The sequence below is a fragment of the Miniopterus schreibersii genome, assembly GCF_964146895.1.
Source record: "Miniopterus schreibersii genome assembly, chromosome: 2".
Classification (NCBI taxonomy): Eukaryota; Metazoa; Chordata; class Mammalia; order Chiroptera; family Miniopteridae; genus Miniopterus; species Miniopterus schreibersii.
Window position 1 is genome coordinate 10,748,357 of NC_138102.1, and position 17,086 is coordinate 10,765,442.

A 17,086-nucleotide genomic window follows, 5' to 3' on the forward strand; every position below is an offset into this window, starting at 1 on the left:
AATGTAAATCTATTCTGAGCATTCGCATACAACAAAACCCAAGTTATTTAGATTCCCGTCTGGATTCCCCAAGGAAGAAACAAGGATTGACAGTTTTCTCCATGGCGAAGTGTCAAGTAAAGATTTTAAATGCTCAGAATTCATTTTTACCACCTTTAAAAAATAATACCACTGTTTCATTTTGAATAGGTAATATTTACCCCATGGTTAAAAAGTATAAAAAATGCGTTAGAATGCCTTGTATCTGTCTGGTTCCTGTCCCCTTCTCTGGGAAAGTAAACATTATTAGTGCTTTTATATGTATTACGTAATAAGTCTATTATGCATTTATAAGAAAATATGGCCTTATGTTCCCATCTTTATGCAATGGGGGGAGTGTTTTCTACAGTGTTCTTTAGTGTGCTTTTTTTGTTTACCACAGAGAGCCTCTCGGTTCTGTGTTACAGCTGTGGCGTTCCACTGTCTGAGCATACAGTAATTTATTTAACCAGTCCTCTACTTGTGGACACTCGGGTTGTTTCTTTGATCTTTTCTTTGCAAACAAGTTTGAATGAAAACCTCTTTATAGATGTTACTTTACTCCCATGTAATATTCATAGCAGGATAAATTCTGGCTTCCCAGCCATGAATTCAGTAGTTTGTGCTGGGGTGTGTTAGAGAAGCCTTCTCACAAAGCTTTTATGTTTTCAGACATCAATTTGAGTAAATGAAATTATGCAGAGAGACATGACCAGAATCGTTTGAAATGCTTGGATGAGATTCTCAGGTAGCATTTAGCACTGCATCGTGATGGACACATCTGGCGATGCTGATCACGACCTGAGGCAGGCGGTGTCTGTGCTCTAGGCATGATGCGTGGGTTTTCCCGGCTGGGCACAGGAGCTGGTGCTGATGAATGGGCCTACCCCACTCTTGAAATTCCTGTTCTCACACCACTTGAAAGCCTGAGAGAAAAAGAGGCTGGTATATGGACAGCTAGGGTTTTACTGAAGTCGTCTCTTTCCCTCCCCTACTTCTCTGGTTAGATGGAGTTAACACCCTGACACTGAACTGCACCCGGTGAGTCAGCAGCCAGGGAAAGTGCAAACGGAAGAGCAGCTAAGAGCCGGGACGCTTGCGTGACTAGAATGCAGTCACACTTGGGCAGTTGATGTTTTGCTGGTGCAAAAATGGCTCAAGTTCATTCTAGAATGATCTTACTAGCACTGTTTTGTTCTTTTTAAAGCAGTTCTTTTTTAATGAAAGATTTTTATTTTTTAAAAATTACTTTTTTTGAGAGTGGAAGGGAGAGGGGGACAGAGAGAGAGAGAAACATTGATGGGAGAGTGAAACATCCCCTGGCTGCCTCCCACAAGCCCCCTTTTGGGGATCTAGCCCACATCCCCAGGCGTGTGCCCTGACGGGGAATTGAACCAGCAGCCTTTGGGTGCACAGGAGGATGCCCAACCAATGGAGCCCCACCAGCCAGGGCTATCTTAGTAGCATTCTTAATATAGTTTTGGGTCCTAGAAAATTTTCTAAACTTTCAAAGAATACATATGCTGTGACATATTTAACAGTTTTAAAATATGGGAATACAGTAGGACTTTTATAAACACAAGTGCCATTTTGTTACCTAAAACTAAAGCAACCAAAATTTTTTATTTATTTATTTATTTATTTATTTATTTATTTATTTATTTATTATATATTTATTTATTAAATATATTTTTATTGATTTCAGAGAGAGGAAGGGAGAGGGAGAGAGAGAGATAGAAACATCAATGATTAGAGAGTCATTGATCGGCTGCCTCCTGCACGCCCCCAACTGGGGATCAAGCCCGCAACCCGGGCATGTGCCCTGACCGGGAATCGAACCCCTATCTCCTGGATCCTAGTTTGATGCTCAACTGCTGAGCCACGCCCAGCTGGACAGCAACCAAAATTTAATAATGGAAATGTACAGATAACAATCTCTCTTGAGAACCTAAGGCATCTGAATCCTCAGAAACAAGCTAGGGACCAGCTCCCACTGTTGCACTGACATATCTGAGAAACTTAAGAGCTTGTCTCAGGAATTTGAAGCCACCACGGCATACAAAAAGCCTGTAAAAACATTTATCGAATTTAAATAAAAACCAGTAAAAAATCATAATGGATTCAGCAGCCTAATAAGGAGTCTGCAATACCAACTCAATTTTTAAGCATTTAAACAATATGACAGATTCATAACATGATATTGAAAATAACATATATTATTTTTAAATACACTTTATATCCATTGAGAAGCAAGGAATTTACCCAGATAATATTATTAGCAAATACTTTCAGTAGAGTAGTAAGTTAAATTTTTAAAAATATTGAACCAAACATAAGTACTTAACTGTGGCCTGACTTTGGTATAAGAGATAAATTGAAGGAAAATATAAAATTTGGTGCTATAGAGGAAGTACCTGCATTCTCAACCTGATTGTGAAAAACAATGTTTAATATGTTAATTTACATTTAATTCAATATATTATATTTTCTCATGAAATAACTTACTAGAACTTACTACTGAATACTAAAATTCATCTGAAAGATAAGAATACTAAAGGATGTTTTCTCCAAACTGTTAATATGAAACATTTACCTCTCAGATTTTGTAAATAATTATAACCTAACAGTTTTAAAACTTTGATATTATGTTAAATTATAACATTTATTAGCATATAAATTCTAGAAAGGAAATCAGATGTTGTTAAGGATTCAAGAAATGATGGATGCAAAGCAGTGTATCAATAAATAGCAGATATTTCAATGAGTATTGGTAGGACATACAGTAATGATATCGACCAGGAGAATAAACTTATATCTACATATGTTGTAGTAAATTCTGAATGGTCAAAGAGTTAAAAATGTTTGTTGCTGTTCTGTTTTGTTTTGTTTTGTTTTTGTATAAAGTATATAAAACAATTTAAAACAGATGTTTACAGGTAGGTTTACTGAAATGAAGAGTTCTCAGATAGTGGGCTTGAATGTATTAACGTAACATTTCATCTAGATTAGTGCATACATATTTAGTTTTAGTAAGAAATAGTTACTTTTCCACCTCATCCCCACTTTCCAAAATGTGTGGGAACAGAAGAGACTTGACTTCAGAGGCCTAGGTCCTGACCTTGACTCGGTCCCATAAAAGCTGTCTACACCTGGGCAAGGCCCTTCATATCCTTGAATGTCACCTTCCCTACCAAGGGTGACTGGGAGGATTGAAAGAGAGGACAGTGAGACACTATGAACAGTAAAACGCTCTATAATTATTATATGTGTAGGAAAAATATAACTTCTAAGAACACTTTAGGAAATGACATGAAATGAAGGAACACTAAGCTCAGATATTTTGACATATTGTAAAATATTTAGATTATTTTTCATTAATATTGTGACTCAATAAGGTTGTTCTTCCTTCAGGACTTTAATATTATGACTATTAAGTTAGTTACCTTCTCCATCTGCTGGGGAATTGGCAAGTATTGACAGATAGCCATTAACGATTACTAATAAAAGAGTAGTGGGTAAACACTTTCCCCCTCTCCTCAAGTAATTTTAAGACAATAGATATTTTAGTCATTTCAGAACTGAGAATTATCAAGCATCAGTACAAATACGAGTTAACCATGGAAAGCAGCCATAGTGAATGAAAGCTTTTGTTGTAACTTAAAGAGTATATTGCTTGTATTTACCACTGGTTCTTGGAACATGAATACTGAGGTTTCTTTGTTTATTTTCCTTTAAGAAGTAACTAGTTTTCCTTCTCCTGAAAAATTAGAGAAAATAACCTCTGTTTATAAAATTGCCTTAGGTTTGTTTGTTACCACAGAATGTGGGTGCCAGAGGGAATGTCTGTGAGAACAAGGAAACATTTGGGGCTTTTTTTTTTAGTTTCTTGTAGCTTTTTATTTTTCATATTTAGATTTGTTTTGATTACTTGGCCTACTTATCTCAAGAAGCTAAGCAGCTTGTTTCCTGCTTTTCTGATTCTGTTTGATATTTAAAGTGACTAAGACATTGGGAATGGTTCCAAAACTGCGCAGATTTTGATTTAAAATAGAGCAGAGTAATTCCCAGGGCATAGAAAGTGAATAATCACATGGCATGGCCTCTCAGATGGATCTGAGTATCAGCATGTGCTTTAAAAAAAGATATTTAGAGCTATTATTTCTACTTGGAAAGGAAAAACCAGCAAAGCTCGTGTTCGATAGAAAAGGGAGTAGTAGAGTCAAGAGTATAGTACTCTTAACAGTGAACTGAAATAAGGGTCGAAATGTGAGTCGGTTTTCAGCATGCACGGTGATTTATTGGAGATTAGGAAATGACTCATCTGCACTGTGAATCTTTGTAATGACCAGACCGTCAGCAGGGAAAGGGTGGGAAGATCGTAAAAAATGTGTAGGAGGAGGGAAGGGCATTTAAAGTCCAGTAATTTGTGTTTTGCTTTCAGCATATGTGACCAGAATATAGCTTCAAGTCGTCGTGACAGCCGGGCTTCGGTACCAGTTTATCTAGGGCGCTAGAAGCTGTGAAATCCACATGTTCTGCACACAACTTTTTTTTTCCGGGTTGCTAAACCTGCTTGTTTCATGTAGATGATCCTCTGCCCCATAGAAATCTCTTAAAGTCAGAATGAAAGCCATTGTCTGTTTGTGAGTTCCAGGCATCCACATACGTGATTAATTCCAGTCCTCATTCATATGCTTTCCTTATGTAAACATAACTTAAATGCATTTCTGTGGCTTATCTAGTTGTGTTTGACGGCACATGGTGATTATTATAGAAATCACAATCATATCTTTTACCACCTGTTTATTAATTCCTTTTGCAGTTGAAAACGGCAGACAGAAGACTCCCAGAAGTTTATGCATCCAAACACAGACATCTCCAGATGTGCTGTCCTCTGAGAAAACACTTGAGTTGGCTCAGTATAAAACGAAATGTGAAAACCAAAGTCGCTTCATCCTGCGCCTTAAGCAGCTTGTTTCCTGCGGTAATACCAAGTTCGAAGCACTGACAGTCGTGATTCAGCACCTACTGTCGGAGGTAAGGCCGTGTACCCCCCAGGCCGTCCTTTCCCTGAGGTGGGGGAGCAGTGTTCATGGGTTGTTTCGTAATATCTTTATGTTGATGATTGCTAAGATCAGATGTAATTCATCCAGTTACGCTTTTGCCGCTCACTTGATCCCTGAGTCACTCTCCAGAAATTTGGGATGAAAACATTTCTAGTGGATAGTCTTCTGTAGATAGCTTCTCAGACCAACAATTGCGAAAAGATATTTGCCTGTTACACCTCTTTGCACCTCCAGACTATACAGTAAATCATTGATTTTATGGACCTTGATTTAACAGACCTCAATTTAACGGACCTCAGATTTAACAGACAAAATTTCCAGTCTGTAGGTCATATGTGAAAATTAACATCCTGTTATTTTTAGAATGCTGTTAACCAAGATTTGCTTGTCATAAAATTAACAGGTTATTTTTTGTTATTAATTCACTGGTATTTTTAACAAATTTTAGCAAATAGGCCATATGTTGGAAAAAACACTGTAGTAATTTGGCTGACATAAATAAATATTACATATCTACAACTAGAGTCTACATATGTAAATCCAAGAGTTACCAGTAAACAATGTTTGGCGAGTGATTAGCATGTGATCACACCAATTGGTTCTGTTGTCACCTGGCGTGACTTTCTGCAGCGGTTTGAAAGCTTGTGGCCGATGTTCCCACATGCACTAAGCCATGCCCCAGCCGTGTGAATTTGTTTACTCAAGGTGACTGGTGAATGCACGTATTTACTAGACCTATTAAGTATAAATTTAAAATTACAGTAACACAAATAGAAAACTTTTTTGTTAAATTAAACTTTCCATACATACTTAATTTTAATTACACAAATGTGTCTACGTAAGTAAAAACAGATAAACTAATTTGTCAATTTTTTAACATACACATCTGGAAAACCTACTTTATTATATAAGGACTTTCGGCTTTAATGGCTCCCCCTTACCCAAATTAGTCCCTTATATGGAGGTTTTACTGTATTAGCATTGACATTTTTTCACTTAATTTTTTGTCTAACTCTGTGTACCTTTCCATATCACACTTAGTTTAATGGTTGGGAAGATGAGGTTGACTATATTTATAGGTCAAAGAACACTTTGGAGGTAACTCCCAGTATTGGTCTGGGGACTCTTTAGAATTTCCATCCATTCCTAAAATAGTTTGTGGTACAACAAACGCAAAACAGATTTTCTGTGCTTACTTACTCTTTCCGGATACGCTACAGAAATGTCAATTCAAGAACTAATTAAAATTCATTGAGAAAAACATATGCTGTGAACATATGCTTCTGGCATAGCAACAAAAACTACTATCTAAGTGGAAACACTGTGGTGAGAATATAACTTGAGCTCTCTAGATATTTTTTAATGACAGTTTTAAAGATGGGTATGCATGCATGACATCTCAAGAAGAAAACAGTTCAATTTGCTTGTCCTATAGTTCAGTTCAATCCAACAAACCTGTATTTATTTCCTACAAAGGCTTCTATGATGTGTTTGCCTGTAGGGAGCGGGGTAGACAGAGGTGAATGAAACTTGGTCTGTGCCTTTGACAAGCTACCAAGCTCGTAGACAGTTTAGATCAGTATTTGATGTACATTTTACAGGTTTGTTCAAATATATTTTTTGAGAGAGAGATGGAGACATTTGCCTAGCTTTTAAAATATAGTAGTATACAGTATTTTTGTTTTTCTCTAATATGTAAGGAAGGAATTCTAGAGCTTATTTATATAACAAAGTGTGCTAAATTGGAAACCACATAATATCAAGTTTAGGAAAAAATTAGTTTGTCTTTTTAGTTATAAACCAATTATTATATCTAGCCTCAAACCCCCATGTTCAACTCTTTTCTCTCCTTTATCTCCCATGTTAAACCAATCAGCAAATTCTGTGAACCTCTCATCCTCCAGCGTTTCTCCCGTTCACCCCTCTTTTCCGAGTGATGCCAGCCTTGTTCAGACCCTGGATAACTGTCCCCTAGATTATAACAATAACTTCTTAACCAGTCTTCAGGCTTACACTCTCCCCACTAGGGTCCATCCCAAGCACTGCTAACGGATTTGTCTTTCCAAAGAATTCCGCTGTACTGACAAGCCTTCAGTGGCCATTCCTTGTCTACAGCTGACTGTCCCCTATGGCAGCCACTAGCCTCAGGCAGCTCTTGACCACTTGAAGTTAGTCAGGCTGAATTGAGATATGCAGTAAATGTAAAATACACATGGATTCTCAAGACTTAGTATGGAAAAAAAAGAATATGAACTATCTCGGTAATAATTTTCTGTCCACTGTAAGTTGAAATGATAGTATTTTAGATATGTTGGGTTAAATAAAATGTATTATTAAAAGTAATCATTTAAACTTTTAAAAATGCGGCTACTGCGAAATTAAAATTATATACATGACTCCCATTATGTTTCTTTTGGGTAACCCTGGTATATAACTGGGAATGTGAGACTGCTTGGTACCAACTGCCCCTTCTAACCTTACCCTCACTGCCCGATGCTCCAGCTTATAGTTAGGGAGAGAAGCAAGAGGGCTTTAACACTTGTTGAATATTTACTAAGTACCAGACATTCTTGCTTATTAAATCCTCTCTAAAACCGTAAGTTGGAATTTACAAATAAGAAGATTGAGGCATAGAGCTGTTAAGAAACTTGACTATGTCATCAGACGGCTAGTAAGAGGAGAATCGGGACTTGAACCCAAGTCTAGGACACTACGAACTCCAAGTCCCCCATGAACTTCCTGTGCTTTTTTATCTTCTGTTCAAATTCCATTTCTGGGCTACTGCTTCCTTTCCTGCTAACACACACATGTTCAGACCTTTCTTATTGTAGCATCCCGTCGCCGACTGCATTTAATTTACATTATATATGGCAGATCCATTAGACAGCCAGCCTAAGTTAAAAGTGCAAATTAAATAGGTCACGCAGTTCTGCCTTCCATGCCTCGCAGGGAGCAGAGACCCAGAAGTGGATGTGAGATGAAAGACAGGAGTCAGCTCTTCCTTAATCCGTATTCTCAGTCCCTAAACACCGCGTGGGCTGAGCCTTCCATACTCTGTGTGATCCTAGTGTTTAAAGATACTTTCTTCCCAGCCCTGGCCGGTGTGGCTCAGTTGGTTGGGCATTTTCCCATGCACCTAAAGGTTGCCAGCTAGATTCCTAGTTAAGGCACATGCCCGGGTTGTGGGTTCAGTCCCCAGTGGGGGGTGTTCAGGAGACAACCGATTGATGTTTCGCTCTCACATCAATGTTTCTCTCTCTCTCTTTCTCCCTTCCTCTCTCTCTAAAAATCAATAGAAAATCTTTTAAAAAAAAAAAAAAGATACTTTTTTCCCTGTCACCTGGCCCCTAAACACAAGCCAAAGACACATTATCAGGTGCTCAGTTGGAGAAAGAGCAGACCCACCCTAGAGGAAAACCTCGCAGGGTGGCACACGCTGAGAGACTCTGTCCATCATAGCAGGGCAAATTCTTAACGAGCGCTAGGGATACTTTCACTGTATGTGCATTTCATCTTATACCTAATTTCGGTCCGAATGCCCACCTAATTATGACTCGGCTCAAAACTCCCCTCTTTTGTGGAGACTTTCCTGGTCCTCTAGTTCTGTGTTCTGTCTACTGTCTGGACTTACAGTTCTGCCACTCCCTACCTCATATTATAGGTAACCAGCTAGCACTTGCTTTTGCTTTTTAAGACAGGAAGCTCACTGAGAGCAGGATCTGTGTCTAGTTCTTTCTTGGGAGACCGCCCCAGCACATGGAATATACGCACAGCATATACCTGAATGGACAAACGGGTGGGCAGAGCGGCTGGAATCCCAGATTCGTGTTGAACATATAAAGTCTTTATGTAAATGTTCTTTGCTAGCTCTTTATAACCACTCAGCAAATATTTACTGATTGCCTAGTGTGTACAGGGCTCTGCTGTAAAACAGTTGGAAAGGAGAGACACAACCAGGGGGGAAGTTGAGGAATTTCTTCAAAATTATTTTCTCTTAACCCCCCATTACAGGAGTGATTAATTGATTGATTGATATGTCGATGGGTAGATACAGATTTTATAGATGCAGGTTGATCTGTATATACAGGTATATCTTGTTATTGCTAACTTTTTCTAAATGGTTTTGGAGCTTTAGGTTATGGGTAAAAATGGTTGATTATAGGGAATACTGAAACATTAACTTATCCTTTCGTTGCAAATCTGTTTAATAACTGCAGCTTTTCCACTTTAGTGGCAGACAGAATTCATTATATACCAGGAGTTCTAATAACTATCTCATGAATCTGGAAACTGATACCACACTTTCTGTTTCTGAAAGGACACAGTATGGTTTTAGTTCAAATTCTTGCTTTATCTTGCATAGCTGTACAGCATTCTGTACAGACCGCCAGTGAAGGACAGTGTTGGTAGTAATCCCAAATTTTTCATAGAAGCATCTATGGATGAGTTTCTGAACAGGATCGAGGTCACCCCCCACCCCCAAACCTCTGACTGATTTTCCAGGGTGCCTCCGATTCTGTCTTTGCAGGAGGAAGCTAACCTAAAGTAGCACCTAAACAAAGTGAATTTCGAATGACACCAGCAATCTACTATAAGTAAAATAGTCTCTGAACAAAAAAATAGTGGACACAATTCATTGTGTGGGCACAGGGGAGGAGGTGAGACATTGCCCCCATCTCAGCCATTTGACGTGGCTCTTTTCTGCAAAGCCCCTGTGCTGCTCATGGTCTTTGACAGCCAGCAAATGCAGGCCACTGATGGGACACCGGCCAGAGACTAAGTGCCTGTGTCGCAGGCATTCTAATTAAATCATGGTGAATCCATTTTTTTCTTGGAGCGCTTTGTATAGTTAATGTATGAGTAGAAAACCATTGTTCTGTCTAGAGCCCCACCTCCCTCTTTTGTCACATTGTGTGGAATTCTGCATGTTACACTACAAAGAGAATTAAATAAACTTGTTATCTGGACTATAGAGTTTATTATCTAAAACAGCAACACTGACATGGGAGCAGCTGAATAAAAAGAAATAGGCAGTCAGTATCTAAGTGACAAAATACATTTTGTCATCTGTAAGTAAACGGTAAGTATCTTAAAGGACACGTCGGGCAGAAACTAACAGTATGTGTCTGTTATGATATGGGCACTGTGGTAAGCACGTCACATAGGATCATAGCTCAAGCCCTTGGTTTTTCCATTATCCCCTCGGATGATGTCATCCACTTTAAGACATGATGAATAAATTGGACCTGGACACTTTAGTTCTTCCCAGGTGCCAAGCTTCTCGAAGGCAGGGACCACGTCTTCAATTTCTCTCATATTTTCCCCAGCATCTGGAACAGTGCTTGATTAATTGGTATTGAGCAATAATTTGCCAGCCAACTCAGAAGGTTGCATGTCCTGTCTGGGCACTTGGGGGAGGGGGATGGTGTCTGTGATTGGCGTGTAGCATTCCCGGAAGGTTTATGTAAGGGCTCAGGTGAAGCAGACCAGGCGTTCCAGAGTGTGCAGGGGGACATGCATGGCAAGCGTGCCTTGAACAGAGGGAGTCTAAACAGCAGTTGCAGTGATTGAGGTTCATGGAATTAGGGTGATGTTTATTTTTTTATGCATTCAGTGGAAGGCGAGGGTGCTTAGATGTACAAGGAATATGGGATCATCTAGCAGCCTCTGCAAGGTGGTGTGGAGGGATGCTTTTGACAGTCCAGGAAGGGTTTGCGAGGATCAGGACTAGGGTGGAGGTTGTGCTAATAGAAAAGCTCAATTCAAGACACGGTAGAAAGGAAACATGGACTTCGGCACACGCATATAGACAAAGAAGGGTCAAAGATGACTCACAGTTTTCCTATTACTGTTACTGGGATTGACAGAGGTTGGAAGATATCCATGGCTTCTGGGCACTGAGGGCAGGAAGGTTGAATGCAGTAGAGTTGGGAGAAAAATCCACATGGCAGTGAAATTCCTTGTCCCCAAAGTCCCTTTAATGAGTGAAAAGATCACCTGGTATATATCTGTGATAGGATGTAAAAGTTTTCACAAAAGGACTCCTGGAAATTATATAGCAACTTAATTTTTATGGAAATTTGAAAAATGATAGAACTTCTTGCCAGCTTTTCTTTTCATTGGCAATTGAGTTACCACTGGAAGAAGTGATTTATAAGCCAGTGACTAAATGGGCTGCAGGATTCCTCGTGAGTATCTAGTGTCTCCTGATTTACTTGTCACTGGAGTGACAAAACTTGCTGATACTTACTTGAACTAGATTACTAAGCAAACAAAATTAAGGCTTAAATTTATGAAATTAAGAGAAGTATATAGTATATGTATTTTTTCAATTTTCTTCTAATTTTATCCAGGTTGGGTTTCCTCAGACTTTAATTTCTACATTAGAAGGCCCATTGCTTGTTTATTTTTAAACTTTTTTTTTAATATATCTTTATTGACTTCAGTGAGAGGAAAGGAGAGGGAGAGAGAGACAGAAACATCAATGATGATAGAGTCATTGATCAGCTGCAGCCCACAACCCAGGCATGTGCCCTGACCGGGAATCGAACCCTGATTGCCTGGATCCTAGGTCGACGCTCAACCGCTGAGCCACGCCCGGCTGGGCCGCTTGTTTATTTTTAAAGCTGGACTAATTGATCTGTGACTTCAGAACAACTCAGTTTTGTGTGTTAAAAACCAAGCGTTCAGAATACCACTGAGGTCAGAATGCCTCGATGAGGAAGTGTTTCTTAAATCTCAGTCCCCGTTAAATGTCCATGTGACAGTGCTAGTGTGTTGTTAACTCCAACTCTCAAATCAGAATTTCACACTTTCTCTTAAAACACCAGAGGACCCTGCTCTAAGCATTCAAATTAAATTTTGCAGGAAACACCATTTGCCGTATGATGTCATTTTAAATTCTAAGTCACAACGCGCACTCTTTCATGGCTCTTCACCCAGTCCATAAGCTCATTCCGTGTACAGGTGTTAGAGACCAGGTTTCCCTTTTCTGTTAGTAAGTGGGATCATCTAATGACCTCAATTAGAGAGGGGACCAAAAAGGCTCACGAATCTAAAAACCACTCCATCATCCACGCAGAGAAGGTCAGTTTTTCTTTCCACTGTCCCAGCCGATATTTAAGTAAGCGGCGATCGATCAGCCTAATGCCTGGCTCTCGTTTTTCACAAATGAAGGGCTGTGGCTTTAAGTGATCGCTGGCCGCCTGTGCCAAAGGCACTGGCTGCAGGCAGCATCAGCTTCTGTGCGGAGAGGCGGCTGAGGCAGACAGGAGCCTGCAGGGCGCGAAGTAAGGCAACCCGGGACCCATGGCCCGCCTCCTGGTAGGGCTTGGAGTGTAGACCGACGGACGCACGGGTGGGTGGCCACCTGTGCACTTCCTGGCCGGTGCAGGGGGCGGGGGGAGCTGGAGACAGAAGCTGGAAAATGGGCTGCTCCAGCAGCAAAATGTGCCTGTATTCTCCATGTGCAGCGACAAGGGTAATTAGTATTTGTTTCTAGTGCTTTTCTGGAAGAATGTCAGGGACTAAGGCAGCGGTTGTCTGGCATCCCGGGGAAATGCTTTCAATGACGAGTGACTCTCGCCTGCAAAGCCCGGGTCTCGTGATCTCTGCAACACCGGGATCCAGGTGCAGCGGGAGCTCCGTCTTGGCTGATCCTATGGGGGCCTTTTCCAGGAGCTGTGACTTCTGCCTTTTCCTTCCCTACACCCTGGGGCAGGGGCTCTGCCTGATACGAAACGGTATCTAACTGCTGTATGTGTAAGTGTGTGTATGTGTGTGATTGCTGTGAGTTGCTGGTCACTGGGAAATTTGGGAGATTGTTCTGTGTTGGTTTTTTTTTTGCAAGATTGATCATTGCTTTGTTAATACTGAAACAGCTGCCTGGTTTTCTTTGATTCATTTCTCCAGCACCTGCTCAGAATTATAGCTGATTCAAAATATTAGAATCTTCCGAAAATAATGTGTAACTAAGTAAAATCAATTTAGCTTTGTCTTTAAAGGATTATTTTTTCGCCTTAGTTTTCTAACAAACTTTGTGTCTCCGTTTTAGAAGTAAAGGATTGGTAACAAACTTTTTATTTTTATTTGCAAATATAGGACAAAGTGCATACAAGTGCATATGTTGAGAACATTAAATATTTATCTTAGACTGATTAGGTCTTTATTGCCCTTGGAGGAGGAGACTGCATTACGTCTTCAGTACAGTATGCGTCTGCTGAAAGGTTCTGCAGATCAGTGAGGCTCGGCTCAAAGTAAACATTTTCTAGTGCCTCCGATGAAAGTTTCACGAGGCCCTGAGAAAATACAGATTTCTTTGAAACACGAATTTCCTTAACAACGAAGGGACATCTGTGTTTTTGTACAACACAAACTGTTAGCCTAGATGATTCATATCTCTGTTGCTCGATTCTGGGTCTCGTTTTTCTGGCGATAACGAATGTGTGCCTCCCTGAAAGGGACCCTCTTTACAACGCCAGTAACTTGATGTTTGTTTTCCGCAGCGGGAGGAAGCACTGAAACAACACAAAACCCTATCTCAAGAACTCGTTAACCTCCGGGGAGAGCTGGGTAAGAGCTTTTCTCTTGTTAAGTTTTACGGGGCCAGGGGCAGATTGGACAGTTTGGTCTGCCTGTGTGCACTGTGGCCGGAGGTGCACGCTAGCAGCTGGTAGCTGTCCCCACTCTGCTGTATCTGGGCAAACACTTACTATCGACATTTCTCTTGGATCTTGGCAGCTTGACCTCAGGTTCGCAGAATTCCTGGCAGTCATCTGACTAGGCCTAGCAGCGCTGCTGATGACCAAACCCCCCTCTTCCTGAAGAGAGGGACAGAGTGATTTCTGTAATCGTGTGGATCCCTCTTCAGTAATTCGCCTTATTTTTTCCCGAACCACTTTTCATATTGAAGAGTGGTGAGAAAATTCCCTCTCTGATAACATTGATTACGTCACAGTTCCCTGGGGGGGTGGTGAGTAGCGAGTATAGTAAGAAGGATGCTGTGTACGGGGGTCGCCCGTCTAGGGAAGGCTCGTTTCTGTGCTGATCTTTCTGTTTGAATGGGGCTGATGGTGAATCAGGATCCGGCTCCACCGGCAGCCGTGCGCCTCCTTGGCCTCGGGAGTGCTCACCACCCGACTCTGCTGCTCCAGGCCGGCCTCTGTTTTAGCTTTTGCCCCTCCTGGAAGTGTCCTCGGGGTTCACGCGGTGGAGACAATTCTGCCTTCCCTACCTCTGCCCCCGAGTGGGAGTGGGCTGGCTGCCTCAGGGCCCCCTGTGTGCTGTGGGCACCCCAGCCCCAGAGAACCCGCTTTCCACTTTAGCTCCAGCCACATCTGGGGATGTTCATTGAAAGGCTGGATTCCTTGCCCTTTGCAGTTTTCTGCGTGTGCTGACCTCCCCACATCAAGTACGTGTAGGTATGTGTGTAAATAGTGCAAAGGCAAGAGCCAGAGACAGAAACTGTGTTCACCTAGTTCCAGGAGAAACTGCTCGTTGTTCTTGGGATAAGACCAGAGCCTAAACATTGTCAGTACAATGTGCTGGACTCGAACACGCTTTTTTTCCCCAGGGTAAGATCAAATAGCGGTAAGTGTGGGGTCAAGTCTGCTCTTTGCATTTCGCTTCTCTGTTCACCTCTCAGTGGGGACAATGCCGAACTCCTGGGGAACCCTCCAGTTTCTTAATACCCAGCCAGGGCACCCGTCTGTCCTGACCTTCATCTGGGCTATGGAAATGAAGGACTCTGTATGGAAAAGTAATCATAAGACAGATGGAACTTCAGGACCCCAAAGACTCGAGAGTTTTAGGGAAACAGATCAAGAAAAGCACAGCTGAGAAACAACTCTTAGAGACCTTTCAGGCTTTCTGCCATGTTACTTAACCAGACTTCTGCTCTTTAGATTACCCAGATGACCAGCTTAATCTGCTTTTCTCTGTGTCTTAAGTAATGTAATGGCTCTAGAGTTAGGAGATCAGGCAAGAGGCCCTTTTTGTGTGTTTCATTCATTATACCCCAGTGGAGGCGGAGATGGGCCGCCTCCCTGCTGGTTCATGTTTCAGTTTCTCCCCGAGAGGAGGCAGAAGTGCTGATGGAACACTGCTCTCATTCACTCGGTTTGAATGGGGCATCCTCCTGTCACCTCTTAGTGGAGAGCACAATTGATTTGAATTGGGATCCAGGTACTCAGTACCTCCAGCTTAGTCACAGCCTGACAGGAAATAGCCCTGACAGTTTGTCCCCACTCTCAGCTTTCCGTCTGTGATAAGGAGAGTTCTCTCTGGTGTCCTTTACTGCGGTTATCACAGTGTCGAGATGCAATGGTTGGCCGGTCCGTATCACTCGGTCACCCAAGGCCAGACTCAGAGAATGGCATTGCTGCCTCTGAATCAGGTTGAATTGCTCAGGTAACAGCGTAAAGCATTTGGGGAAGGGTTTTGATTCTGTGAGGGGACAGAATAGAAGCCTTTAAAAAGTTCTTCTGGTGAAAGAGTCCAGGAAAGATGTTCCCGAAGCTGCCAGGTTGACTCTAGCATCAACTGAGGAAGAAACAGGTTTATACAGCAAAGTTTAAAGCTCCGTTTTAAAATTGGAGGCAATAGTGCAGAGTGGTTAGACCGTTAATTATCACACTGTGCAGGTTGAACTCCTTGGTAGCTGGGAGGCCTAGGGCAAGTCACATGACATGTCTTCTGTCCCTGCCTCATCCCCTGTAAAAGGGCTGTCCCGTGTGTCTGCCTCAAGGGTGGTCATGAGGATTACACAAGGTAACACACTGTAAAATATTTAGCACCAAGTGTGAACTGCTATTAAACACGTAGTAGGTATTCAGATGTGTGCGGTTTGCAGCTGTGTGGTCATTAACCGCATCTGCTGTTTTGTGAGATCATAGGCTGTACTGCAGAAAGGAGTATGACTTAGGCCAACTGTTAGATTTCGCTCAGGACAGGCTTTTCCTTTCCCACTCCAATGGAAGTGAGGCGTGACCGATCCCTGCCCCCTACAGAAGTAAGTGCGTGGGGTGTGGAGCACAGTCTTGGGTTTCATCCATCCACTTCCAGTTACAAGTTACCTAATTTCTCTGAGTACAGTTTCCTCACTGGGGATGTGCAGTTCTTATGTATTTTGCTGGGTTGTTGGGAAGCTGGCATTAAATGGTGATACGTATGAAGTACCTGGCATAGTGCCTGGTCCATCACGGGGAAGAGGGAGGGAGCTGCCTCTGTCACCGTCACCCAAGTATCCACCTATTCTCTCCAGAATAATGGAGGGGCCATTGGTGCCTCTCTCCCGTTGGGTCATTTTTGCTTACGTTCGCTATGAAAATTGAGGCAAGGTTCCCACACTGCTAAGAATGGCCAAGAATAAAGGACAGCCCCTGAGTGTGGAGCACTGGAGCCCAAACAGAGTCTGCACTCCTGACCTTCAGAAACTACCTCGTCCCCTCCACTGACCGACGTTCCTATTGTCATCTCACTCATTGCCAGGTTAACCCAGCTTACCCCCCCCCCCCCCATGCAGCCTGCTGTCTGAGCCCTAGCCCTCGTCCTGGAATGACTTTCCATTTGTGCAGAAACTCTCAACCCCCCCTCCCCCCCGGGTTGTCTTAGAACAAAACCATGAGGCTTCCTCCGCTCCAGTGAGCCCTCCCTGCCTCACATTCATGCATTTATGATGTCTTGTGTCTTCCTGTCGTCTTCAGATAGGAAACTCTTTAATGGCAGAGGTTCTTTCCTGTTTCCTACGAAAAGATGTATAATATGGTTTCCATTTTTATGGGTAACCAATAAATATTTATGGGCATATGAGGCTTTAAAGTTCCTTTTCATTTAAAAACAATGTAGGAAAATGAAAATCTTGAAGGGAGAGGAAAATAGCCCACTCTCCACTATCCTGACATGCTTTTATTTTGTGCACCTGGCTTCTTCCACACAGCATAATGTCTCTGTGGTCCACCCATGTTGTTTTACGTGCACTCTGACCTTTTCAGCTTATGCCAGGC

The 17,086-nt window shown here is 41.9% G+C and overlaps 1 protein-coding gene across 4 annotated transcripts in view; it reads left to right on the plus strand.

Annotated features, from left to right (window-relative positions):
• The window catches only part of MTUS1 (microtubule associated scaffold protein 1), a 118,606-nt gene that overhangs the window by 82,111 nt on the left and 19,409 nt on the right, over positions 1-17,086 (plus strand). For 3 of the 4 annotated variants that reach the window (XM_081130161.1, XM_081130160.1, XM_081130162.1), the window contains 2 exons: positions 4,841-5,055; positions 13,589-13,655. In XM_081130161.1, coding sequence (XP_080986287.1) covers positions 4,841-5,055; positions 13,589-13,655 — 282 coding nt within the window. Of the gene's footprint in view, positions 1-4,840; positions 5,056-12,495; positions 12,565-13,588; positions 13,656-17,086 lie in introns of those variants that run through there. The other variant, XM_081130163.1, reaches the window with a different exon arrangement.